Source organism: Neophocaena asiaeorientalis, unplaced genomic scaffold (assembly GCF_003031525.2).
Source record: "Neophocaena asiaeorientalis asiaeorientalis breed wild unplaced genomic scaffold, Neophocaena_asiaeorientalis_V1.1 scaffold134, whole genome shotgun sequence".
In the NCBI taxonomy this organism is placed as follows: domain Eukaryota; kingdom Metazoa; phylum Chordata; class Mammalia; order Artiodactyla; family Phocoenidae; genus Neophocaena; species Neophocaena asiaeorientalis.
The window spans coordinates 27,170,586-27,196,388 of NW_020185339.1; the positions used below are offsets into that span (position 1 = coordinate 27,170,586).

Consider the following 25,803-nt stretch of genomic DNA (forward strand, 5'->3'; position numbering starts at 1 on the left):
TGGCTCCCTTGCCCCGCCCTCGTCTCCGATGCTTCTGGCCATGGGTTCGGTGGTGCCGATGGCTCTGCCGGCCCAGCGGCATCCGGACCCCCACGTACAGAGTCCTATGACCTGAAAAAAAGCAGAAGGTCTGTGGAGAGAACTCCTTTAGGAAAAGGAGGCTAGTATACATGAGAGGGGAGAAGAAAAAGAGTACAGTCCTTTGGCCTGGTCACAACGCTGTAATGACAAAACTTCAAAGACCTCCAGGACTGAAGCTGTAGAGATGGGGGAGTTGAAGGTCTCAGTCCTGTACGTGGCTGCAAACCTCACAGGAATGTTGTTAAGATCAAAGGAGATAATGGGCGTGAACATGATTTGCAAACTGTAGAGTCCGAAACAAACGCTAGTTGTTGCTACTACAACGATTTGAGCAATTGACAAAACGTGATGCAGTCACGCCATGACACCTACAGCAGGTCTCGGCAGGGAGGCCACTTCCATTTGAGAAAGTGGTTAAGCGCTCAGGTCAACCTGCCTGGGTCCAAATTCACTAGCCATGTGACCCTCAACAAGTTATCTAATCTCTCTGTGACTGTCTTTTTTTTTTTTTTTTTTTTTTCACTGCTGTGGCCTCTCCCGTCACGGAGCCCAGGCTCCGGACGCGCAGGCCCAGCAGCCATGGCTCACGGGCCCAGCCGCTCCGCGGCACGTGGGATCCTCCCGGACCGGGGCACGAACCCGCGTCCCCTGCATCGGCAGGCTGACCCTCAACCACTGCGCCACCAGGGAAGCCCTCTGTGACTGTCTTTAAAAAGGAATACTGAAGCTTATTCTTTAAACTCAGAAGATTTTTGTGAGAAGCAAATAAGAAATGTATGTAAAATGCTTAACACGATGCCTGGAATCAATTTTAGCAGCCAGTAAATTCCAGGATCAGTTTCCATTATATTTTTTCTGCACCATCTAGAATAGCAGTGAGAGACTAGTTACAAATCATAAGGGCCATAAGGCTGGGAGCGTGAGGGAGAGATATTAAATATTTTACAAAAAGAGGGGAACATAAGAAAGTAAGTGATCCCATAGTGTTCCTCTCTAGTTCCTCCTTCCCACTCTCTCATTCCATCCATAAACATTATTTTGTTTTGTGCCTGACTTCCAGGCCTCTCTCACCTCCACCTGGTTTCCCCGGTCTCCCTGGTGAGCCTGGAGCCCAGAAGCAGTAGCTGCAGGGATGCTACACCTGGATGCACAGAGCAGTGCTCTTCCCCCATTTCTGCCCAGTTACTGCTGCTCGACACTCTGGATCTCAGGCTGCCCCCGCACATCTTCCACCACAGGAGCTGTTACAGTCTTTAGTCACTGTCTTCAAATGGACAACCGCACCCACACTTCCTCTGAGCAGGTGACCTTGCTTCATATCGTACGGAAAAGACAGGCCCTGTCCTGGGAACTCCCTCCATTCTCAGTCAGGCTCACTTTCCTCCTCCAGCTTTTCCTCTTTTCCAGGCTAATGAGCACCGCCTCCCACCCCACTGGGTCCCACTTCATCAGTTATCCTCAGTCTCTCCTTTCCATCCATCCCTTCCACGGGTTTCTCAAGTCCCTCTTACCTAAAAAGGAAATATTCCTACCATATGATATGACCCAGCAATTCCACTCCTGGGTATAGATCTGAAAAACACAAAAATACTAATTCGAAAAGATACATGTACCCCAATGTTCACAGCAGCATTATTTGCAATAGCCAAAATATGGAAGCAAACTGAGTGTCCATTAACCGATGAATGGATGAAGAAGATGTGGTACATATATACCATGGGATACTACTCAGCCATAAAAAGAATGAAATAATACCATTTGCAGCAACATGGAAGGACTTGGAGGGCATTATGCTGAGTGAAATAAATCAGACAGAGAAAGACAAATGCTCTATAATATCGCTTATATGTGTAATCTAAAAAAATGCAACGAACTAGTGAATAAAACAAAAAAGAAGCAGGCTCACAGATACAGAGAACAAACCAGTGGTTACCAGTGGTGGGGGCGGGGAGGGATAGGCAATATAGGAGTAGGGAGAAAAAAGGGTTATTATGGGATTACATGAAATCAAGTGTGTAAAACTTTTGCACACTATAACGATTTAAAGAACCTTTCATTCAATAAATAAATATTTTAAAATAAAAATAAAAAGGAAATGTTCCCAGTGCAGTGCTATTCTCTCAAGTCTCTGCCTGTCCGCTTCCCTTCTCCATTAAGTCATGGTCAAGAAAAGCGTACCGACCTAGCTCCCTTTCCTCACCATCCCCTTGTTCCACAGCCTCTGCACGTGGCCGCTCTCCACTGAAACTGCCCTCATCAGGGACGCCAAAGCCCACTAAACCACCAAATCTCTATCATCTTACGTCTCTCTCAGTTCAATTCAAAAGACTCTCTGGAGAGCCCACCATGCTCCAGGCAGCAGCCCCATCCCTTGACTACTTCCTCCCCTTGGTGGTCTGGGCTTCTCCCATACCTGTACCACGGCCTTCCCTGGCTCACTTGCACTCCTCTGACTGCTTCTCCAGCCTTACCACAATCCACCAAAGGAAGGTTCCCCGGGTCCCTTTCTTCTCTCTTTTTAGTGATATTTGCTCTCCTGATTTCAAAGTTTACTTCTGCAAATGATCCCCAAATCTTTATCTCCAGTGACTCAATATGTTCCAAAGCAAACTCACCATCCTCCATCTGAAATCAGACTGATACTCACTTCTTCTGTGTTTCTGTTCATGGCACTCTCTCAACTTTCCAGGCTTGAAATCTCAGCATCACCTTGGATTTCCACCTTGCCCCTCAGCACTCCATCCCACAGATAAGAGCTGTCAAGTCTTTCTCTCCTCCCACTTTGACAACAGCAGGGGCCTCCTTCCTGCCTCCCCCACCAATTCGATCCTACAAACAAATCCTCCGGAAGCACTGCTCTGATCACGGCTCACTCTTATAGTCGGGACCCTTCATGCTCCAGCATGCTCGGGCCCCAGCCTCCTTTCTAGCTTTTCCTTCCTCTAGAACAAATTATACATTCAACAGGGAAACAAAGGGAAAGCTCTCTAAAAGAACTGAGTGATCATCTCAAGAGAGATCATAGTGGAAATCCCACACGTGCTCACACCAAATAAATGTTCTGGGGGGAAAAAAATCTAGAGATGTACACCTTCTGCATCTATACCAACAACACCAGAACAGCCTGGTGTTTCTTTAATAAATTTTTAAATTTTATTTATTTATTTTTGGCTGCACTGGGTCTTCACTGCTGCTCGCGGGCTTTCTCTAGTTGCAGCAAGCGGGAGCTACTCTTGGTTGCGGTGCGCGGGCTTCTCATCGCGGTGGCCTCTCGGGCTGCGGAGCACAGGCTCTAGGCACGTGGGCTTCCGTGGTCGTGGCACGCGGGCTCAGTAGTTGTGGCTCATGTGCTCTAGAGCACAGGCTCAGTAGTTGTGGTGCATGGGCCCAGCTGCTCCGCGGCATGTGGGATCTTCCCAGACCAGGGCTCGAACCCACGCCCCCTGCATCGGCAGGCAGGCTCTCAAACCACTGCGCCACCAGGGAAGCCCCACAGCCTGGTTTTTACTCTGTCTCCTCCTCATGGCCTCAGCTGACGCTCCCACCCTCACCTCACACTCTCCTCCACCTAAACCAAACTGCTCTTCCACAGATGTACCAATGCTTTCCGGACGCTGACTTGCCTCACTCCTTCAAGATTCATTGCAAATGCACCTTCCTTCCTGGTATTCTTGCTGATCCCCCTGATCAGAGGTGCTGCCTCCTTCCTGCCAACCCTGAGTCCTTGGCTAACATTCTCTTATGAACTTATCTTATGCAATCCCTCACATTACAAAGCGCGGTATCTTCCACGCGGTCATTACTCCACAAATATTCAGAAAATGGAATACCTCCTAGGTGCCTCCCGCAGGAACATAACCCCTTAGGATCCCCCCAGCAGTACACAACCTGAACTAAGAAGGCCTCTGATCTGAAAGGGGTCACAACAGGAACATATAACCAAAGTGAATGTGTTTCGAGTGGATGAAATACTCACCAGGGCATGGGATGATTGAGAAGGTCCTAGCCAGCCTGAGGATGGAGAGCTTATTCCAGGAAGAGTTCCTGGATAAGGGGACTTTTGGAAAGAGTTACCAAGGAAGACTTTTCCTTCTCTAAGAAATTTTTTTGGTCCAATCAGTTCCCACAAACATTAGCCAACCACAGCACCTGCCTTTTGAAAACACCAGAGAGACAGGCAAAAATGAAAACAAGCCCCAGCAGGACACAGAGCTAAGAATGACCGAGCGGTTATCAGAAAACTAGGCATCAGTTTCTAGGCTGGAGACTTGGAAGCAGGGACTTGGATATTCTGAGTGAAATCAAAAAAGAAGACAAACAAATAGACACTGGGAAATGAATACAGCGCCAATAAAATCCAGTCCATCTAACGGGATTCTACAGCCCAATGACTTTACTAAACCAATCCTGTGGTCTCTTTGCTGGCCTTTCAACTGCTCTCCTACCCACACAGTCTTCATCCCCCTCATCTACCTACCTACTCACCTGAATTCTGCCTTCTTTCCAGTCTTTTTTCCAGTTATTGTCAAACCTACTCTCTGGGGACTGTGTGCAAATACAAGTATTCATTTAGTAAAAACTTATTAGCAGATGTAATTTTAGAATTTATTTTTTAAATAAGTATGCACACACGTACAGAGAGCAATCATTAGTGAACTGGGATGGAACCTTGCAGAGCAGGACAGATATCACAGGGGGAGCCCACCCTGCAGATGGAACCTGGGCCTTCCGAGGCGGAGTACATTCCGAGCACACTGTTTATCAAGCATGCGCACAGAGCTCGCTAGCTCACACGGACAGACGCGTGTCCCAACCCCTGGACTTCAAGTTGACACAAAGTCGGTAACCGCGGGGGGAGTCTAACATGTGGAGCACATGCAAGCCTTTTGTTTTCAACTTACAACTAAGGCCAAATGGCTCTTACCTCTGTTGAAAACTTATTAGAAGGTACCAAACTTACTCTAGGATTCGTTAGTCTAGTAGTTAATCAGGAATAATGACCTGCCAGAAAAGACGGAAAAAGCCATTCCTCTAATTAAAGCCACTGCTCGGTGTTCTTCTGGGACTGGGAGAGTCCACTGAAGCAATCATGGACTATTGCTCTTTGTGAGTTTCTCTTCGGAAATCTGTCCTACTGTTTGCTTTTGACTCCTCCCATGTATATAAAAAAAGCGATGTTATGGTTTGATGCACCTTCTCCTGCTGATGGAGTTAATTTTTGCAAAACAAACCACGTTTACAAGTCTCTAACAATGTCCAGAGACTACATCTCAGAAGTAGTTCTCAAAGTGGTTTATGTCACGTGGTGTAGAGGGTATAGAACAAAGGGGAAGGAAGACCCAGAGCTTTATCTGCAGCCGCAGAACCTTGTATCATGGCACACATGGCAAATTAGAACACAGTTAGAACAATTTACTTGTCTTCCATCAGAGTGGGACTGATTTTATTCCACGCCTTCAAGAGACAGCACTTCCCTGAGTGCAGCCTCACTGAGCCCTAGGGCTGCCCTCGGGATGAGTCAGGGCGGGGCCCACAGCACAGCCGATCCTCCAGCAAATCCCAACTTCCTCTTCTCCTCTCCAGAGCTACTTGAGAACTACATCAGGCCTGAGGCGTGGGCACTGTATGTCCTCCGTTGCCTGTAGTGCTTTTTTTTTTTTAAGTGCTATAACATAAATAAGATTCTAGTTTTCCAAAAGGTCTATGTATAAAGGACTGTTTTCCCCTAGCAATGCCATCATCACAGACGGCCTTCTTTTACAGGAAAATGGATACTACGTAAGGAATAGATGATGTCATACTGAGAAGACGCTCCTGCTGCCAATTACTCAGCTGACCTCTGTGATGGAACCCAGTCCTCGGGATCCAAGAGTGTTTGCCCAGTCTTATTATTCTACTCCCAAGTAGATAAGAGTGTTCATAAATGGTTACCTCTTTGCTGAGGGCAAAGGTCTAGTGGGCCCAGACAACTAAACTAAAAGTAGAAGTACCCCCACGGTACAGTGAGACAGTAGGGAGGCAATAGGATTATCAGGGCAGAAGGAGGGGTGGGGCAACACATAAAAATGTTCATATGATGGAGCAAGAAGCTGAGGTTAGGTGGTTAACGCTGGGTACCGTCCTCCCTTGCAGGCAGTGTGGTAGAGTGGAAAGAGCAGAATTCCACCCCAGCCTCACCTGCTGTTAGGCTAGATGACCCTGAGCAGTTTCCCCATCACGTAAGATAGGGATGATGTCTACCTGCCTGGGTTGCTGTGAAGATTAAAAAGACGACTTGTGCAAAGTGCCTAATCAAATGCCTGTCACACAAGGGTCATTCAACAAATGTTAGCCTCCCACCTCCACACCCTTCCTTCTTCCCCTTTCTCCCAACTGCTGAAACCCACACTGGCTCCTCTTCCATCTGGTCGAAACAACTTCGAAAGCTCGACCTTGATTATGTCTGAACTCCACTGACCTCCACAGAGCCACCCACATAAGTTCTCATGGTAACAGACCCAGAGGATGAGTCAGCCTCTACAGCTTTGGCTCTCCCATCCAAAGGACAAGTTTTCTCTGGGGACTGTACAACTTTGATGGAAAAAAAAAAAAAAACCAGCACAGGAACAAGCAGTACAGAGAGAACACTTCACGTGCTGTCTCAGTCATTAGAAAGTTACTGCATCATAGCCTTCAATGCTGCAGGAGATGCTATAGAGATCGCACAAAGGCTTCTGAGCCAAATGTGGGTTCTCGTTCAAGCTACAGAGGACGCGAGCCTTTCTTTAATAAAACTGAGCCTTGCCATCACTATCAGGAAACTAGGCTCCGTGGGAAAAAGGAAAGCAGAAGGACAGCACAAAAGGGTCATGGGGGGAGTGGGGGTGGGAGAGGAGAGAAAGGAAGAAGAGCCTTGATAAGGTAAACTAGATAGAGCAGGTCAATTAAAAGGCCTCTTCCTTCCCTTCCACTTCAGTGGGTTTTTATACAACTCTATGCTGTGAACTCTCACCAAATATGGTATAGGTGCGTGTGTGTTCTCCCTTTTCTTGTTTAGATGAAAACACCGGGCAGAAATGGGTATTGTTAGAATGGGAAGAGCATACATTGGAAATGGGGTAAAAACGGGGTTTTATGGCCAAACTGAGTTTTTAAAACTATTTGTATTTTATTTTCTTTTGTATAAATTTGTATCCATATTTCCAAGCAGTTGTCAAGAATCAATAAACTGATCTGAGTGTTTCACATTCTCAAAGAATGGGTCATTTATTAATATTTATATTGGACTTTACTGTGCTGAAAGTACTGTCTCACAAGCTGTCTGTCTACTAGAGCCTAACAGTGAGACAGGTATTATTATCCCTACTTTTATTTAACATATGAGGAAAATGAGGCTAAGTGAAATAAAGTGATTTTTTCCCAAGGTCTCCCAGCTAGTGAAGAAGAGTTAGGACTCCAACCCAGGTCTCCTGATGGCAAAGCTGCTCCTCCCACACCAGGCTGCCTCTTGCTGATTTCCCTCGGTACACAGAACAGCAGTGCTTACCTTCCAACTCTTCTTTCTCATAGTGGATGTTGAGAATTGTACTGGTCCCGCCCTGATCCACCACAGCTTCTTCATCTGGTCTCTGTTGAAACATAAATTAGTAGCCACAGTAATACCCCTACATTCATTCAAACACTCATTCAAGTGAATTCCCTGGCGATCCAGTAGTTAGGGTTCCACGCTTCCACTGCAGGGTGCATGGGTTCGACCCCTGGTCAGGGAACTAAGATCCCACATGCTGCGCGGCCCCCCCCAAAAAACAAACAAACACTCACTCAAGTACCGTGTGTATGCCACACCCTTCATGCAACACTGAGGGGGAAACCCCAATGGTTTACAGATATTTTTACTTTTTTTTTTTTTTTTTTTTTTTTTTTTTTTTTTTTGCGGTACGCGGGCCTCTCACTGCTGTGGCCTCTCCTGTTGCGGAGCACAGGCTCCAGACGCGCAGGCCCAGCGGCCATGGCTCACGGGCCCAGCCGCTCCGCGGCATGCGGGATCTTCCCGGACCGGGGCACGAACCCACGTCCCCTGCATCGGCAGGCGGACTCTCAACCACTGCGCCACCAGGGAAGCCCAAGTTTACAGATATTTTTAATTTCAATCTCACAATATCTCTGAGATGCAAACATGGCAGCCATTCTTTCTCATTTCATAAATAAGCAGCCCGATACTCAGAAAACTTTAAGTAATTACTGCCCAAGGTCAGAAATATGGTAAAAGGCAGAGCGAGGACTGAGTCCACGTCTTGTGACTGCAGATCCCGTGCCTTTCCCACCCCTCCCCACTCCACCCATATGTCTGTATAACATGTTGGCATTTTGCAAGTGGTGTCAACCAGATTGTCTCATTTGGTACAAGCTGGTGTCCTTGACCTGTGTTTACCACTCTGTCCTTGAAATTCTCCACCCTTCTCCTCTGTCCCATCCTAAGTCTCATCTCCTTCTTCTAACCATAATTCCCAAGGAAAAGCACTCTATCTTTTGTTTCCCACACTTGAGCCTTACAATTTCAACAGGAGCCTGAAGCTGTGAGGATTGGTATTTGACAAACCGCCAGAATGTCACGCCTCAAGATCCATGTGTCTAAAACCCAACTAATCTGCCTTCCAAACTAGTACCCTGTGCCCATTTATTTACTCCTACCCATGACTCCATCACTTCTTAGTCCACATTTGAAATCTCAAGCTTATTTATTCATCCATTCCACGTATTGAGTGCCTATCATATGCCTTCCAGGAAACAGTTCCTTTTTCTTATCAAGTCCTCGTTTGCAATTTCTCTCGAATTCACTCTCATCTCTGATCCTGTCTATCCTCCACTGTCCAGCCCTTTCAAACATAGAGGACATTTTTTCAGTTATGGAACCACACTCATTTTCTTCCCTCGGCCTAGAACTATCACCCTCTCCCTGCTACTCCCACGTCCATCACCAGCAGCTAACACTTATTCATCATCCCATAGATCTCAGCCTAAATGCACTTCCTTAGAAGGCTTCCCTGACTACCTCCCATTAGTATGCCCCCACAGCACACTGTGTTTCTCCTTAGTAATGAAATGTCTCTGCTCCTTAAAGGAGGGACCATATCTTTCTTCCCGTTTCCCCAGCACCCTGCAGACTTTTCACAAAGTAGGTGCTCAATAAATCTTTGTTAAAAGAACAAAGATAATGGCATCTACCTTATCAAGACCCTCACCAGATCCTGAATTATTTCAAATAATTATTTCCCTAACAATCAATTTCCTTTACCAAACCTGCAGCTCTAGCCAGACTCTCTGATCCCGTAGGCACCATACACATTCCACACTGTCTGGTCATCTAGCAGGTCCCTCCCCAACTCTCCAGCACACCCAAATCCTCACCATCCTTGTAGATCCTGCTCAAATTTCCAACTTCCGGTTCCAATTGTACTCTTTTATAGTTGCCCACCTACGCTCCCAAATATGGCAACCCTGAACATAAAGCAATCCATTTTCCCAATGAAAAGATTCAAGAACAGTTTTCGAGGCCAAACTTTTAGGGAAGTAGATAAAATAGTCAAATGTCAATTTACAGTATTTTATTTATGAATTTAGTTTTATAGGCATATTTTAAATTATATACTATTACTACCATGGAATAATCTCCAAGATATAATATTAAGTTTGAAAAGTAAGGATAGCTGTTTTCCCAGCTGCATTGTGGGAGTTCGACTTCCGTCGCCGCCAACCGCCGCCAACCGCCGCCTCAGCTTTCGCCGCCGCCGCCGCCCACGCCATGGGGTCCGTGACTGACGACGAAATCATACGGAAGCGTCTCCTAATTGATGGAGATGGCGCTGGAGATGATCGGAGAATTAATCTGCTAGTGAAAAGTTTCATTAAATGGTGCTACTCTGGATCCCAGGAAGAGGAATACAGCCAGTACCAACGTATGCTGATCACGCTGTCCCAATGTGAATTTTCAATGCGCAAAACTTTGCTGGTATATGATATGAATCTCAGAGAAACGGAAAATTATGAAAAAACTTACAAAGAAATAGAATGTAGCATTGCTGAAGCACGTGAAAAAATTGCTGAGTGCAAAAGGCAAATTCTTCAAGCAAAACGAATACGAAAAAATCACCAAGAATATGATGCATTGGTAAAAGTGATCCACCATTATCCAGACAGGTGTGAGACATTAAAGGAACTAGAGGCCCTGCGTAAAGAATTAGAGCATCTTTCACATATTAAAGAAAGTGTTGAAGATACGCTGGAATTGAGAAAGAAACAGTTTTACGTTCTTCTTACTGTCCTCCATGAACTTAAGCAAACACTGGAAAATCATGAAAAGCCCTCAAAGGTAGAAGCAGCTCAAGAAACAAGCATGGAAACTGATCCTAAACCGTAGACCAACTAACCACTCACCATTCCCAAGAATATTGAAGTAGCAACATTATCTTAGTGTGTTCAGAATTTGTTGTGCTCTTGAGACATTTAAAGTTTTGGCAGTGAACTACGTTGCTTTTAAATATTAATGCACAGTTCATTCATATTTCTTCACACAAAGGGAGATGACTTCATTATATATTTGTTTTTATTGAAATGCCTTTTTTATACTTAAAAGATAGGAAGCAACATCCAAAAATGTTTAATAAAATGTTTTCAAGCCAGATATGTTAGTGCTTGTTGGTATTCTAGGTAGTTTTTGGTCACAAAATAAGTGGAAGAGAGTGAGAAGGTGGCATTTCTAGGATGTATATGAGAAAATGAGTCAATTTCTGGAAATCGTTACCACTTTTGAAAATGAAGCCCATGAATAGGCTCTCAGGAGGGCTGTGACCTTGTGAAATTACGTACAAAATGTTTGTGATGTACACTTATTGTGGGAGAGTTTCCATGATAGTAAGAAGCACTGATAGCAGAGGTAATTACAAGATGAAAAGTAAATCAAATACGTATTACTTTCTAGATCTCTGTCCTTAATACTTGAGCAATGTGGTTGTTAAATGTTTTGTTGAAATGTTTTCTCTCTATCGTTTTGTTCTGTAGGAGTCATTTTCAAGAGTCTTGCAAAAAGGATTTCATGATCTTTTTTAAAAATTAAACTAAACCTGAATCACTTGTAATTGTCTTAAGTATTGAATTACATGTCTAACACTTCTTTAGGTTCCATTCTTATCCATTTATTTTAGTTCAGAAACATGGCACTTTGCATGAATCATACCTTAATAATGTTACATTTTTGTAATTTTAATACAAACTCGTATCTTTAAAAGAATAAAAAAGATGGGGCTTCCCTGGGGGCACAGTGGTTGGGAGTCCGCCTGCCGATGCAGGGGACGCGGGTTCGTGCCCCGGTCCGGGAAGATCCCACATGCCGCGGAGCAGCTGGGCCCGTGAGCCATGGCCCTGGGCCTGCGCGTCCGGAGCCTGTGCTCTGCAACGGGAGAGGCCGTGGCAGTGCAGAGGCCCGTGTACCGCAAAACAATAAATAAATTTAAAAGCTAAATAAAAAGCAAGGTGGAGGAAACTGTTTAATTTGCTAACTTTTATCTAAGAAAGGGTGTTGGAACAAAAACATCTGCTTACACTTAAAAACATACGTAGGAAGAATGAGCGAGCCGTAAAAGATGTTTTTAAATAGTTACCTACAGAGGAGGGAGGGAATGGGGTAAAGAAGATAAGGATAGAAACTAAATTTCTTTGAAGATAACTTATTTTGCACATTTTTTACATAATTTTAAAACAATTAATTTTTAAAAACCCAAAATTTTACATTTTAAAAAGCAATTCCCACAAATCAAAAACAAAATGAAAATAAGTGCCAAACTGATGGCATAACTATTCCAAGTAACTTTATACCATAAAGTTATAACTGACTGAACGTTCTTAGTGACATATATCCTAAGGACAAAAAGAATTTGAAAAGATCTTAAACTGCTTTTTAGTTGTCATACTGTTGGTTGCAGTGTTGGTGTTATTTTTCTGAGACTGTTGTGTACTGTGAGATAAAATAAATGAGTTATTATGTGAACTTTCTGGCACCCTCAGTGTGGTTGAGACCTGGGGTTCTCAGAAGGTGTGAAAGCAGATACGGTTGCAGGACACATAGTCCTGAATTTGAATTGGAAGCACTGGAAGTATCAACAATGATATATCTTTAAATGCTTTAAAATTTGTAAATTTATATTTCCTAGCTCCGTCCAGACTAAAGGCCTAGAAAAAATGATCAGCCAATAGTAATAAGTATCATTAGCACCTAGATTGTGGTCTCTTAAAATGCCATTTTCTCTTAAAAGACATTCAAAGACAACGAGGGTTGTGTCAAAAGGGCTCAGGATCCAACTTAGAGAGGTCCCTTGCCAAAAACAGGACAATTTGAACATCAGTAAGGGTAATAACTGTAACAGACTGAATATATCAAATATGTTTAAATCCATGAGTTCACCATGTCACTTTAAAAATTAGCTAATTGGTCAACATTGGAGGATAATACTAGCAAACCAACTCATTATTTTGCAAAATGGTAAAAATTTATCCCGACTTTCCTATTTAAATTGTACCATAGAGTGGTACCATAGAGTAGATGAGAGAAGTTTCTTATTATAGAAAAGAATAAATGAAGAAGGAATGTTAGAATTAGAACATCGCCATTTTGCAATCCCTAATGGACTGCATTGATTTTCAAGGCCACTAATATCACAAAAAGAGAGACAACCAGACACTGTGTGCCTCCTAATGGGAGACCGTATCACCACGCATGAAGTAATCTCACCAAGTAAATTGTCCCTGAATCTGATCAAGACTCTAAATCCAAATACCAATTTACCGAAAATACAAAGAAACAGAGTTCAGTGGGAAAAAAATACCACAGGAGTATAATCAGCAAAATCCAGACTGTGGAAAACTATAGCTATAGAACAAATCCTCTCCCCACCACTTTTTAAAAAATAAATAATTGCAAGAAAAGAAAGAGAGAGAGGAAGGCAAAACCAATAGGTTAAAAGAGACAACAAACCAATCTCCATATGTGGACTTAATTTGAATACTGATTTAAACTAACTAAAATAATTTTTAGTTATTTATAAAATAATTTTTAAAGTTATGACATTTGAGACAATCAGAAATTTTTATCTTTTATGATATTAAAGAAATTATTTTCTCTTTAGGTGGTACTATGCTTATTTTTTTAAAGAATCCTTATCTTTTAGTATTCATACTGAAATATTTACAAACGATTACAGATACATAAAATAATATGGTAACTTAGAAATACTACTTTTCTCACATTTTATAAAGTAATGTTATTCAAAATCTTCAGATACATCTTTAACATCAATGTTTTCCTCATTACCGTAGATGCTTTGAGTCAATCTCCCAGAGCATGTCAGTTTCACTTCCAGCTAAGTTGTAGACTCTCATAAAATAAGTCAAGTCCTTTCTAAAGAATAACTTTTAGGTGGAAAAAACTTACCTTTATTTTAGACTTATTTGTTATCTGTGAGTTTCCTGACAACAGGAGTCGCATATTTTCATCTTTTTGTTCTCCCAGAGCCTAATACAGTAGCCTACCACTGTAAGTAGCCTGTGCTCCTATAAGTTACAGGAGGGTAGGTACTGTGTCTTACGTTCACCACTAGGTACCTAGCACCTAGTACAATGTCCAGTATGTGGTGGGTATCCAATACATTTTGATGAGTAAATATTTATTAGTTTTTTTAACTCTTTCTCATATGATCATATATTTCCTCATAAAACTTCACATATATGTATACCTATGTACGTATATACGAGTAATTTTTCATGTTGGCTTCCCCACAGGTTTGTAATATCTGGAGGGCAGGGACCAATTAATTGCAATGCTTAGTACTGTCCACAGACACCTCACACAGCATGGAACACAGCAGGAATCTGGAGCGGGGCTGTGGTGCAGAGGGAGGGATGACTGATTTCTTGACTCTAAGACTATAAAAGCAAAATATAAAGAGTAAGGTCAATCATCTAAAATATTCCGGTTGAAAATCAACTTGTTGTTTGTTTCCCTAGTTTAGACTGGTTAATCACAGTCTAAAGTCACTGAATAAATGTTCATCCACTTTCTTTGTCCTGCCAAAGAAAACAGAGCCATTGTCAAACACCATCAGCCACAGCATTTGAAAGGTCAGGCTTGGATGTGAATGTGTGGTCCTTGACTGGATCCTGGTTCAAATAAGCCAACTATTTAAAAAAACTATAAGGTGCTAACAGAAATTTAATCAACTGGATGGGTATATGATTATATAAAGAATTACTGTCAATTTTTAAGTAAAATAATAATACAGGAGTACATCATTTTATTGCACTTCACAGATATTGTATTTTTTACAAATTGAAGGTCTGTGGCAACCCTGCATGAAGCAAGACTACTGGCACCATTTTCCAACATCATTTGCTCCCTTCATGTCTCTGTGTCACATTTTGGTAATTTGCAATACTTCAGACTTTTTCATTATTATTATATTGTTATGGTGACCTGTGATCAGTGATGTTTGATACTACTATTGTAATTGTTCTGGGGCACCACATACCATGCCCATTTAAGACAGCAAACTTAATCGATAAATGTTGTCTGTGTTCTGACGAGCAGTTCCCCATCTCTCTCCCTCTCTTCAGGCCTCCGTATTTCCTGAGACACAACGATACTGAAATTAGGCCAGTTAATAACCCTACAATGGCCTCTAAGTGTTCAAGTGAAAGGAAGAGTTATACGTCTCTCACTTTAAGTCAAAAGCCAGAAATGATTAAGCTTAGTGAGGAAGGCATGTTGAAAGCCGAGATATGCCAAAAGCTAGGCCTCTTACACCAAACAGTTAGCCAAATTGTGAATGCAAAGGAAAAGTTCTTGAAGGAAATTAAAAGTGCTACTCCAGTGAACACACAAATGATAAGAAAGCAAAACAGCCTTACTGTGATGTGGAGAAACTTTCAGTGTTCTGGATAGGAGATCAAACTAGTCACGACATTCCCTTAAGCCAAAATGTAATCCAGAGCAATGTCCTAACTCTCTTCAATTCTATGAAAGCTGAGAGAGGTGAGGAAGCTGCAGAAGAAAAGTTTGAAGCTAGCAGGGCTTGGTTCATGAGGTTTAAGGAAAGAAGCCATCTCTATGACATAAATGTGCAAGGTGAAGCAGCAAGTGCTGATACAGAAGCTGCAGCAAGTTGTCCAGAAGATCTAGCTATCTCAGATAATCGAGGAAGGTGGCTACACTAGAGAACAGATTTTCAGTGTAGACAAAACAGCCTTCTATTGGAAGAAGCTGCCATGTAGGACTCTCATAGCTAGAGAGGAGAAGTCAGTGCCTGGCTTCAAAGCTGCAAAGGACAGGCTGACTCTTGTTAAGGGCTAATGAAGGTGGTGACTTTAAGTTGAAGCCAATGCTCATTTGCCATCCCCAAAATCCTAGGGCCCTTCAGAATTATGCTAAGTCTATTCTGCCTGTGTTCTATCAATGAAACAACAAAGCCTGGATGACGGCACATACGTTGACAACATGGTTTACTGCTATTTTAAGGCCACTGTTGAGATCTACTGCTCAGAAGATTCCTTTCAAAATATTACTGCTCATTGACAACGCCCCTGGTCACCTGAGAACTCTAATGGAGATGTACAATGAGATTCATGCTGTTTTCATGCCTGCTAACACAACATCCATTCTGCAGCCCATGGATCAAGGAGTCATTTTGAATTTCAAGTCTTATTATTTAAGAAATAGATTTCATAAGACTGTAGCTACCATAGATAGTGAATCCTCTGATGGGCAGGGGCAAAGTAAATAGAAAACCTTCTGGAAAGGATTCACCATTCTGGATGCCATTAAGAAAATTCTTGATTCTTGGGTAGAGGTCAAAATATCAACATTAACAGGAGTTAGGAGGAAGATGATTCCAACGCTCATGGATGATTTTGAGAGGTTCAAGACTTCAGAGGAGGAAGTAACTGCAGATGTGGTGGAAATAGCAAGAGAACTAGAATTAGAAGTGGATCCTGAAGATGGGACTGAATTGCTGCAATCTCACCATGAAACTTGAACAGATGAAGAGTTGCTTCTTATGGATGAGCAAAGAAAGTGGTTTCTTGAGATGGGATCTACTCCTGGTGAAGAACTCCAATTTTGAATGAAGTTCTACTGTGTGTAAAATGCTATCAAACAGCATTGCAAGCTACAGAAAAATCATTCGTGGAAATAAGAGTAAATGGATGTGGCAAACCTCATTGTTGTCTTATTTTAAGAAATTGCAGCAGCCAGCCCAGCCTTCAGCAGCCACCATCCTGATCCATCGATAGGCATCAGCATCAAGGCGAGATCCTCCACCAGCAAAAAGATTATGACTTGCTAAAGGCTCAGATGATGGTTAGCATTTTTTAGCAATAAAGTATTTTTTAATTAAGGTATGTACATTTTTAGACATAATGCTATTGCCCACTTAATACATTACAGTATAGTATACATACTTTATATGTATATATAAACATAGCTATATGTTTACTATATAGCTACATAGTATAAAAACATAGTTTTTATATGGACTGAAAAACCAGCAAATTTGTGCAACTTGCTTTACTGCAATATTCACTTTATTGTGGTGGTCTGGAATTGAACCTGCAATATCTCCAAGGTACGCCTGTATTGTAATATGGTGATTATGTCATTTTTTTTAAAAAAGGGCCCTTAATCTTAAGCGATACATACTTAATTATATGATGTCTGAGATCTGGAGAATGGGTAGACCCATAAACGAAACAAGATAGGTTGTTTGTTCATTGTTGGAGCCAGGTCATGGGGTACTTCAAGTCTCTCTACTTTGGTATATGCTTAAAATGTTCCATAAATTTCAAATATATTAAAGTTTGCTTAAAATCATAAAAAATGAAAAGAAAGGAACATCAAGTCTCATTGGTCTGTGCTCGCTGCAGAGTCCTCACCAGTTGATTACTACTTCCTCTGATCCCGTCATTATTTATGGCTGAGAGGATTTCTTAACCATGGATTTCCAGGGTTCCTATGAACGGGCTTCAGAGGATTATGTGTGAGGGTGCATTTTTCTTGGGAGAGGGTCCATAACTTTCATCAGATTCTCAGGGGAGCTTGTGACTCAGAAAATATTAGAATCATAAGAACCACACTGTATAAGTTTAGGAGAAAAAGGAAAGGAGGGAGGGAGGGAAAGAGAAAGGGAAAGAAGGATGAACTAGAGAAAAGACCCTGTTTCTGTATGTCTTACTGGCTCATGAGAATGACCCACTATGTAAATGTGTATTGACTTGGGTGCCTACCAGAAGGACTAAGTAAGATAAAAAGAACTCAGAGGGTTAAATACACATCAAAACATTGAAATTGCAAGGCACATCATGAGAAAGAAAGCACTGTTATAAGCCTTGACAAATGAATGAATTATAGCTGAGTAGCAGACCAGATTCTTACCTACAGTTAATGGACAAGTCAAAAGGCACTGGTGGGGCTGAGTCTTACATAATGGCCCCAGATCCTTGAAGCAGACACAGAGGCTGCAGGTGAGGGAGAAGCAGCAGGCCATGGAGCCCACCTTGAGCCCTCTCCCTGACCCCTCGCTGCGGCTCCACTCTGAACCTGCAGGGTGGTAGTACTGCCAGACTCAGCTCAGCCTCCCTTCCTGCAATCAGTCTCGACTCTTTCACCTCCAAAGCCCCTTTCATCTTTTTTCTTTAATTAATTAATTAATTTTTTTTTGGCTGCGTTGGGTCTTCGTTACTGCGCGCGGGCTTTGTCTAGTTGCGGTGAGCAGGGGCTACTCTCCGTTGAGGTGCACGGGCTTCTCACTGCAGTGGCTTCTCTTGTTGCGGAGCACGGGCTCTAGGTGTGCGGGCTTCAGTAGTTGTGGCACACGGGCTTAGTTGCTCTGCGGCATGTGGGATCTTCCCGGACCAGGGCTCGAACCCGTGTCCCCTGCACTGGCAGGCGGGTTCTTAACCACTGCACCACGAAGGAAGTCCCCCCCTTTCATCTTTTATCCAATGGTTTCAGGTAACACCCTCCTACCCCACCCACCCAACAACAAGTATTTATTCAGTTCTGATACACAATTTTTTTTTTTTTTTTTTGCGGTACGCGGGCCATTCACTGTTCTGGCCTCTCGTGTTGCGGAGCACGGGCTCCGGACACACAGGCTCAGCGGCCGTGGCTCACGGGCCCAGCCGCTCCACGGCATGTGGGATCTTCCCGGACCGGGGCACGAACCCGTGTCCCCTGCATCGGCAGGCAGACTCTCAACCACTGCGCCACCAGGGAAGCCCCACAATTATTTTAAATCAACAAATACAGAAGTGACTTCCAGGGTTTCTAATCAACAAACTGAGTCACCACAATTAGTACTGGGAACAAATATTTCCTGAGCACTTCCTGTATACCTAGCATTGTGCTTTACACATCTTACCTCACTTAATCCACACAACAGTCCTAAATCAAGGCTAAGTAAGATCTCACAAGAGTTAAGTGAGATAGGAGGAACGTCAACTCAAGTCTCTCTGTATTAACATTATATACTACAATGCATTAACATCATACACTAACATTGCCAAAAGCAAAGAACCTGGTCATTTTAGTGAGCTCTGGTCACCTAATCATGGATTAATGTCCACAGTGAAAACAGCTCAAGATCGTCATATTATTACCTTCTTGTACTTCACACTGCCTTTACTGCCCAGAATTCCAATACTTCTCCATCTCCTTATTCACTTCCAACTCCCTCTTCATCCAGAAAGCCCATGAATTCTCACCCGCTGTAGAGCCCATCACTGAATCTGACCCAAAGATCCCCAACTCTCTAATACCCTCAATTTGACTTCCTCAATGAATGCAGACAACCTATAGCAAGAAAAAGGGGTTCCATGAGGATGTATGCAGCTGTTCTAGACCCCCTCTCAGTGGCCGTGAGCTCCTGAACACCCATGAGCTTCCTATTCTGACACTTCAGCAGCCTGCTAGGGGCCTAAAATTCCAAAGTGGCTCTGGTTTCTCCGTGACTTTTTTATTGAACCCCACTTGGAGTCACTCCTGTTCCATACAACTTACTAGCTAGCACATCGTGGTTGGCAGAATAATGGCCCCCAAAGGACTTGCACATCGTAATCCCTGGAACCTCTGAATACGTTACCTTACACGGCAATGGGGAATTAAGGTTGCAGATGGAAACAGGGTTGCTAATCAGTGGACCTTAAAATAAGGACATTATCTGGATTATCCAGTGGGATCAATGTAATCACAAGGATCCCTAAAAGTGGAAGAGGGAGGCAGAAGAGTGCAGCTGGAGAACGAGGTTTGATGACAAAAGCAGGGTCTGAGAGATGCTGTGTTGCTGGTTTTGACTGTGAAGAAAGGGAACTGCAAGCCAAGGAATGCAGGCAGCCTCACGAAACTGAAGAAGTTAAGGAAACAGATTCTCCCCTAGAAGCTCCAGAAAGAAACGGCCCTGTCCAACACGTTGATTTTAGCGCAGTGAGACTTGTGCTGAACTTCTGAACTACAGAACTGTAAACTAATCAATTTGTGTTGCTTTAAGCCAGTAAATTTGTGGTCATTTGTTAGGGCAGCAATAGACACTAATACATACATTAATGGCTTTCTAACTAGCAAAACCAGAGTAAACTTGTTACTACCTTACAGGAAACAACCAACCTCTCCATTATCTCAGATTTGCTGCTGTTACCTAGCAGCAGATTTAGAACACATTGCTCTTCTGTGTCCTGATTACCACTGTGGCAGGCTTAACTGAGAGCCCTGTCTACCCTGCCAAGGCAAACCATGAGCTAAGACAATTATCCACAAGTTCAGAAGGAAGTAAATTTGAAAACTGAATTGTCCCCCCAGCCTGCCTCAATTCTCTGCTTGGCAGGAAAGTCCACACCTCTCCTACTGAAGCTCCCCAGTAGAGCTGGTGATGCCAGATAAGGAGAATGCTCACATGTTCCCCAATTCCCACACAGGAAAGGAACACCTAGTGCATGGGGAGGGGCTGGAGGCGGATGGATTGTACATTGCAAGGCAGTAACAGGAGAAGCTGCTATGGTTGGTACTTTTGTTCAGTAAGATTCAGCAAATACATACTGACTGCTTCCCATGAACTGACCATGACCCTCAGAAAAGTTATCCGCTCTCTACAGAGCCATTCGTTCGCTCAGCAAATATTTATTGAGCACAAACACGTGCCAGGGCCGCTGAGCACTAGCCTCCGAGAGTTTTTCGGGTCTACTTTAAAACATAAAGTGTGACTCTTCCCATCTGCCAAGCTTCCCAGTTATCAGCCATTCACCAGGATTTGTTATTCTGAAGATTTCTTCAAAATTTCCCGTTCTACGCCGGCCTGATTCACATAAAAGCCTTGGTAATTGCCCAAATTCACTTGCTCCCCTCTCCGCCACCTGCACCCTCTCTGAAGCTCCCTGCGCTTCCCAGCACCACTTGGCTCAAGTGCTTCTGGTTTCAACCTCTCCAGCCTTCTCTTCCAAAAATTCTTTCTGCTCAGTTCTGAAAGTGCTGATTGGGAGAATTTTGAAGCTACAAGTTGTCCCTAGTTCCAGTCCAAACTAGGAGCTCTCCCTCAAGCTTTCTGATCTCCTTCCACTCTTACTATCCCTTTTAAGAGCTCACCGACTCCTAAAATTGCAATAACCACCTCCGGAGATCTCATCAAAATTCAATAACGCAGGGCTTCCCTGGTGGCGCAGTGGTTGAGAGTCCGCCTGCCGATGCAGGGGACATGGGTTCGTGCCCTGGTCCGGGAAGATCCCACATGCCACGGAGCGGCTGGGCCCGTGAGCCATGGCCGCTGAGCCTGCACGTCCGGAACCTGTGCTCCGCAACGGGAGAGGCCACAACAGTGAGAGGCCCGCGTACCAAAAAAAAAAAAAAAAAAAAAAAAAAATTCAATAATGCAGGCCTTCATTAACTCATCCTAAACTCCACCAACAGCTACCTACCTGGCCTCCTTCATTCCAGCTCTTCCCACTCTAATACATCCTTTGTACACCTTGCCACACGTATCTTCCCAAACACGTTTAAGTGCTCATTTTTAATCAGTCACCGGTCCAGGTGTCAGAGACACAAGCCACGGTAATGTAGAGTGATTAAGGACACTTCTTTAGAGACAGCCAGCTCTGCCACTTCTTAGAAGTTACTTAACCATTCTACATCTTGGTTTCCTCATTTGGAAAATAAGCATAATAAGGGCATGTAAGTTTCAGGGTTATTGAGAGAATTAAAGGAGACAATGCATGGAAAGCACTTGGCAGCGCACCTGACACGTGGCAAGCACTCAATACAAGTTAACTTACACAACCAACAACATGAAAGGGAGCTGGCAGGTTAGCAGCAGAGATGAACATGTAGATTCCACAAGTAAGGGATGGAAGAAGTTATAGCACGTGGTGGTGGTTGTGAGCAAAAAAGAGGGAGTGATAAATTCTGATGATGACGTGGAGCCAGAGGTTAAAGATTCAAATGGAATATTCTAGGTGGAGAAGAGGGGAAAAGTTTTCCAGCTAGAATACCTGAGCGAAGGCACAGCAGCAGAGAAAGGAGAGCTTCCGTGTAATAAAGCAATGGCCGTCTGAGGCTCTGGGCTGATACTGACAAGACCAGGAGCGCCTTAAAGAGAAGTACATTGACTTTGGACACAAGAGAGTCGTTCATTCACTCAGCAACTGAGCACAGATTTTATACCAGGCACTGTGCAGATGACAAGATTTTCAACCCGGTCCCTGCCCTCATGAAGCTTCTATTTGAAAAGATAGTAATCAAGAAATCAAAACAAGAACACTCCAGATAAGTTATATATACTATTAAGAAAAGAAAGCAGAATCATATGCACGAGATTAACTGTGAGTCGAGGCCAAGGAGAGCCACCCTGAGGAGGGGGCATCTGAGTTGAGTCACGAGAAGGCCCAGGTAGAAGAATGTCCACAGGAATGACAAGAACAGCGCTGTTGAGGCGTGAAGGAGCTGGTCATATTGAAGGAACGGAAAGATAGCCAGTGCAGGGGTGCGTGGTGAGAGAGTGGAGGAGAGGTCGTCAGGGAGGGTGGGCAAGGCCCTGGTCACAATGAAACTTGGTAGACCACACTAGGGAGTTTGGATTTTATTCTAAAGTGCACTGGGAAGCCACTGAAGGGTTTCCAGATAGGATATGACCTCTGATTTGTGTTTTTAAAAGCTCTCTCTGGGGGACTTCCCCGGTGGTGCAGTGGTTAAGAATCTACCTGGCAGTGCAGGGGACATGGGTCCGACCCCTGGTCCAGGGAGATCCCACATGCTGCAGAACAACTAAGCCCATGTGCCACAACCACTAAGCCTGCGCTCTAGAGCCCGCGAACCACAACTACTGAGCCCACGCACCTAGAGCCCGTGTTCCACAACAAGAGAAGTCACCCCAGTGAGAAGGCCGCGCACTGCAAGGAAGAGCAGTCCCTGCTCACCGCAACTAGAGAAAGCCCGCAGGCAGCAACGACGACCCAACGCAACCAAAAATTAATTAATTAATTAGTTAATTTTTTTTAAAAAAAATCTCTCTCTGGGACTTCCCTGGTGGCGCAATGGTTAAGAATCCGCCTGCCAATGCAGGGGACACGGGTTCAACCCCTGGTCTGAGAAGATCCCACATGCCGTAAAGCAACTAAGCCCTTGTGCCACAACTAATGAGCCTGCGCTCTAGAGCCCGTGAGCCACGACTACTGAAGCCTGCGTGCTCTACGGCTTGCATGCCACAACTACTGAGCCCACGTGCTGCAACTACAGAAGCCCGTGCACCTAGAGCCCATGCTCCACAACAAGAGAAGCCACCGCAATGAGAAGCCCACACACTGCAACAAAGAGTAGCCCCCGCTCGCCGCAAGTAGAGAAAGCCTGCACTCAGCAACGAAGACCCAACACAGCCAAAAAAAAAAAAACTCTCCCTGGCTGCCATGCGGCAAGTGGACTGTAGAAGGAAGAGCAGAAGGAAACTGTTAGGAGCCAGCACAGTAGTCCAAACCAGAGAAAACAGCCTAGACTTAGGTTATTTAGATGTGATGCCTGGAATCTCGGTTTACACCAAGTTACACAGTCTGCTCACTTTGCAACGCCCGCTCCCTTCCACACAGCTCAGTTGGCACACAGGAGGCTTAGTTGGTAATTTTCAATCGATTGACTGTGTCTCCCCCAAGTCATCCCCATTTCCTTTCCTCCTTCTACTCTTGTTTCTTTTCCACCCTATATCTCAAGTACCCATTTGCCCATCACCTGACTCAGCCTTTACGAGGTCCTGCTGTTTCCACTCTATTCTTTGCTCTCTCGTCACCCCACTGCCCACAAAAGTTTCATGAACTAGATATAAAAGAGATAATTATTTTCTGTCCTATCCCAGAAGCACTCAGGAATTATCATTTTCACAGAGCACTAACAGAAGCCTGGGGGTTATTATGATCTTGACAATACAACTGGAACACATTCTGCATGTTAAGGACGCTGTCTCCTCACATTCGTTCCAGCCTGTTCTCCCTGCTGCAGCCAGAGAAATCTTTCAGGAGGAGAATGTAATCATGATCTCATTAGCTCTCATTCTCTCTCTGGCTCCTCTCTCTTTCTCTCTCTCTCTGTTATGACCCCAGAGTACATCTCACACCATTCCCCTCATTGCTTCCTACGGCTCCATCCACAATGGCCTTCTTTCAGGTCTTCTAACCAGATGTGCCTCCTCTTCTGTTCTTTGTCTCCAAAGCCCTTTGATCTCCCTCTTCCCACAGTTGACACTTATTCTTTAGATCTTTGCCCAAATTTTCTTCCTTAGCAAAATCTGTGATCTGAGACCAAAGCTGGAACCACTGTGATATACACTCACAGCACTGCATACCTTCCTTTCTAAGCACGCATCACAGTTTATAAATAATACATTTATTTGTGTGACTGATTAAAATGGTTATTCACACACACACATACACACACAGAGACACACTCAATGGGATCATCTAGTAGTAAACTATTACCGGGAAGAAGAGGAGTGAGTCAGTGATACCCATTTTGCTACAAACTCAAGTTTTCTCTGCCTCTTTACAGAAACCATCCTGACGTCAACATGGCCCTTGTTTCAAGACCTGTCATCCTTCTGAGAAGGTCCATCATTCTCTTCACAGCCCTCCACTTCAGACTTGACCTCCCTTCAACACCTCTTTCCAGAGCAGTAACCACATTGTCACGTGATGGGCACAGGAAAGGGGGGAGTGAGAATTCAATGAGTTCCCACTCCTATACTGGTTGCCACACAATAAACATGATTTTACAGAGCTCCTTCACAAACAGCACCTCATTTCGTCCTCAAAATCACCCTGTGAGGTAAGCAAAGCCAATAATATCATTCCCATTTTGCTAGATGCGGAAACTGTGGTTCAAAGAGGCAAGTGACTTACTCAAGGTCACAAAGCCTGTGAGAGGCAGATGCCGGATTTGAACCTACAGTCTCTGACCCCTAGTCCAATGCTTTACCTTACATTAGCCACCCCAACAGTTGGGTGATCAGCTACTTAAACCTAGTTTCCTCATTCCTTTAAATAAACACCTGTTCCTGACCCCTTAATACTTCCCCAGCCCATTTCCACTTCCCTATCCAGAACTTGACAGCTGGCTGTGCAACGGGATGGAGGGAGTCATAAAGCTGACCACACTGACAAGGTTTAGGGTTTGGTCTCAGCCTCAAGTCTTTTCCAGCTCTTCCTCTGAGCCAGTGAGGAACCAGAAACCCCCTGAAAGAAAAACACAAAGAGACATGCCTCACCAGAGCAAGGTCCCTGGCTACCCTTTCTCCCCCGTTCCAGCAGGACACGGCAAGGCCAGAAGCCAGCCTCTTTCCCAGCAAAGAGGATCCGAGGAGAACAGAGGTCACCGGCCGCGGGCCGTCAGGGCTCCTCAGCCGGCCACGCAAAGGATGCGGCTCCCCCTTTTGGCCCAAGGTCACCCATTCGCAGCCCGGGCCCGATCCCCGAGCGCCCCGAGCGCCCCCTGGTGTCCCGAGCTGGCCTCCCCTCGCCCTCAGGGAGTGGCCTGCGGAGCCCCGACTCGGGGGCAGAGAAAGGAGGGTGGGCAGAGGATGAGGAGGCTGAGCCCCGGGGAGGGGCGGGAGGCGGGGCCCTACCTGATAGCTGAGGACGCCGTCCGGCTCGTTACTCCCGGCCCGCATGGCGGAGCCCAACTAGGTCTCGCCCGCGGGCTCCAGGCCGAACGTCAGCAGTCCAAGCACTCTGGTCGGGTTTGAGGAGATCGCCCGAGCGGCGACCCCTACCCTGGAGCCAGCAGTCAACCATCAACCGCGGCCGCCTCCTCCATAGCCGCCGGCCCGCGAGGCCTCGCCGCAGCCAATCAACGCGCGGCCTGTGCGGCCAATCAGGGCGCGGAGCACCAGAGGCCGCTGTCCGGCGGTACCCTGGACTACCAGGAGGAGGAGGAGGGAGCCGGGAGAGCCAACCGCTCCGGGGCCCGGTTGCCATGGAAACCGCCTCCCTCCCTTTAGGGGCCTCTGGGTTTGAAGGTCCTTCCGACTGCTTGCTAGAGATTGAAATTTTCGTGGTTCTATTTGTGGATGCACCTGACCCTTGAAAACTGAGAAAGTGTCGGTTTTGTCTATCGTGATTTTGTTCCTTGGGTGTTGATTTTTTTAATTCTGGGGAACCATCCCTTGGGGTTGCAGAAGGAAG

The 25,803-nt window shown here is 44.7% G+C and overlaps 1 protein-coding gene and 1 pseudogene across 1 annotated transcript in view; one reads left to right on the plus strand and one right to left on the minus strand.

Annotated features, from left to right (window-relative positions):
• The window catches only part of SLC4A8 (solute carrier family 4 member 8), a 64,099-nt gene extending 47,959 nt beyond the window's left edge, over positions 1–16,140 (minus strand). The window contains exons 1-3 of the mRNA XM_024736801.1: positions 16,128–16,140; positions 7,607–7,688; positions 1–111 (exon numbers count right to left, since the gene is read on the minus strand). The exon at positions 1–111 is cut by the window's left edge and continues 42 nt beyond it. Of these exons, the coding sequence (XP_024592569.1) occupies positions 1–111; positions 7,607–7,688; positions 16,128–16,130 (196 nt within the window). The 5' untranslated portion in view covers positions 16,131–16,140. The remainder of the gene's footprint in view (positions 112–7,606; positions 7,689–16,127) is intronic.
• Positions 9,863–11,151, plus strand: LOC112394172 (THO complex subunit 7 homolog pseudogene; annotated as a pseudogene).
• Positions 16,141–25,803: the final 9,663 nt, after the last annotated feature.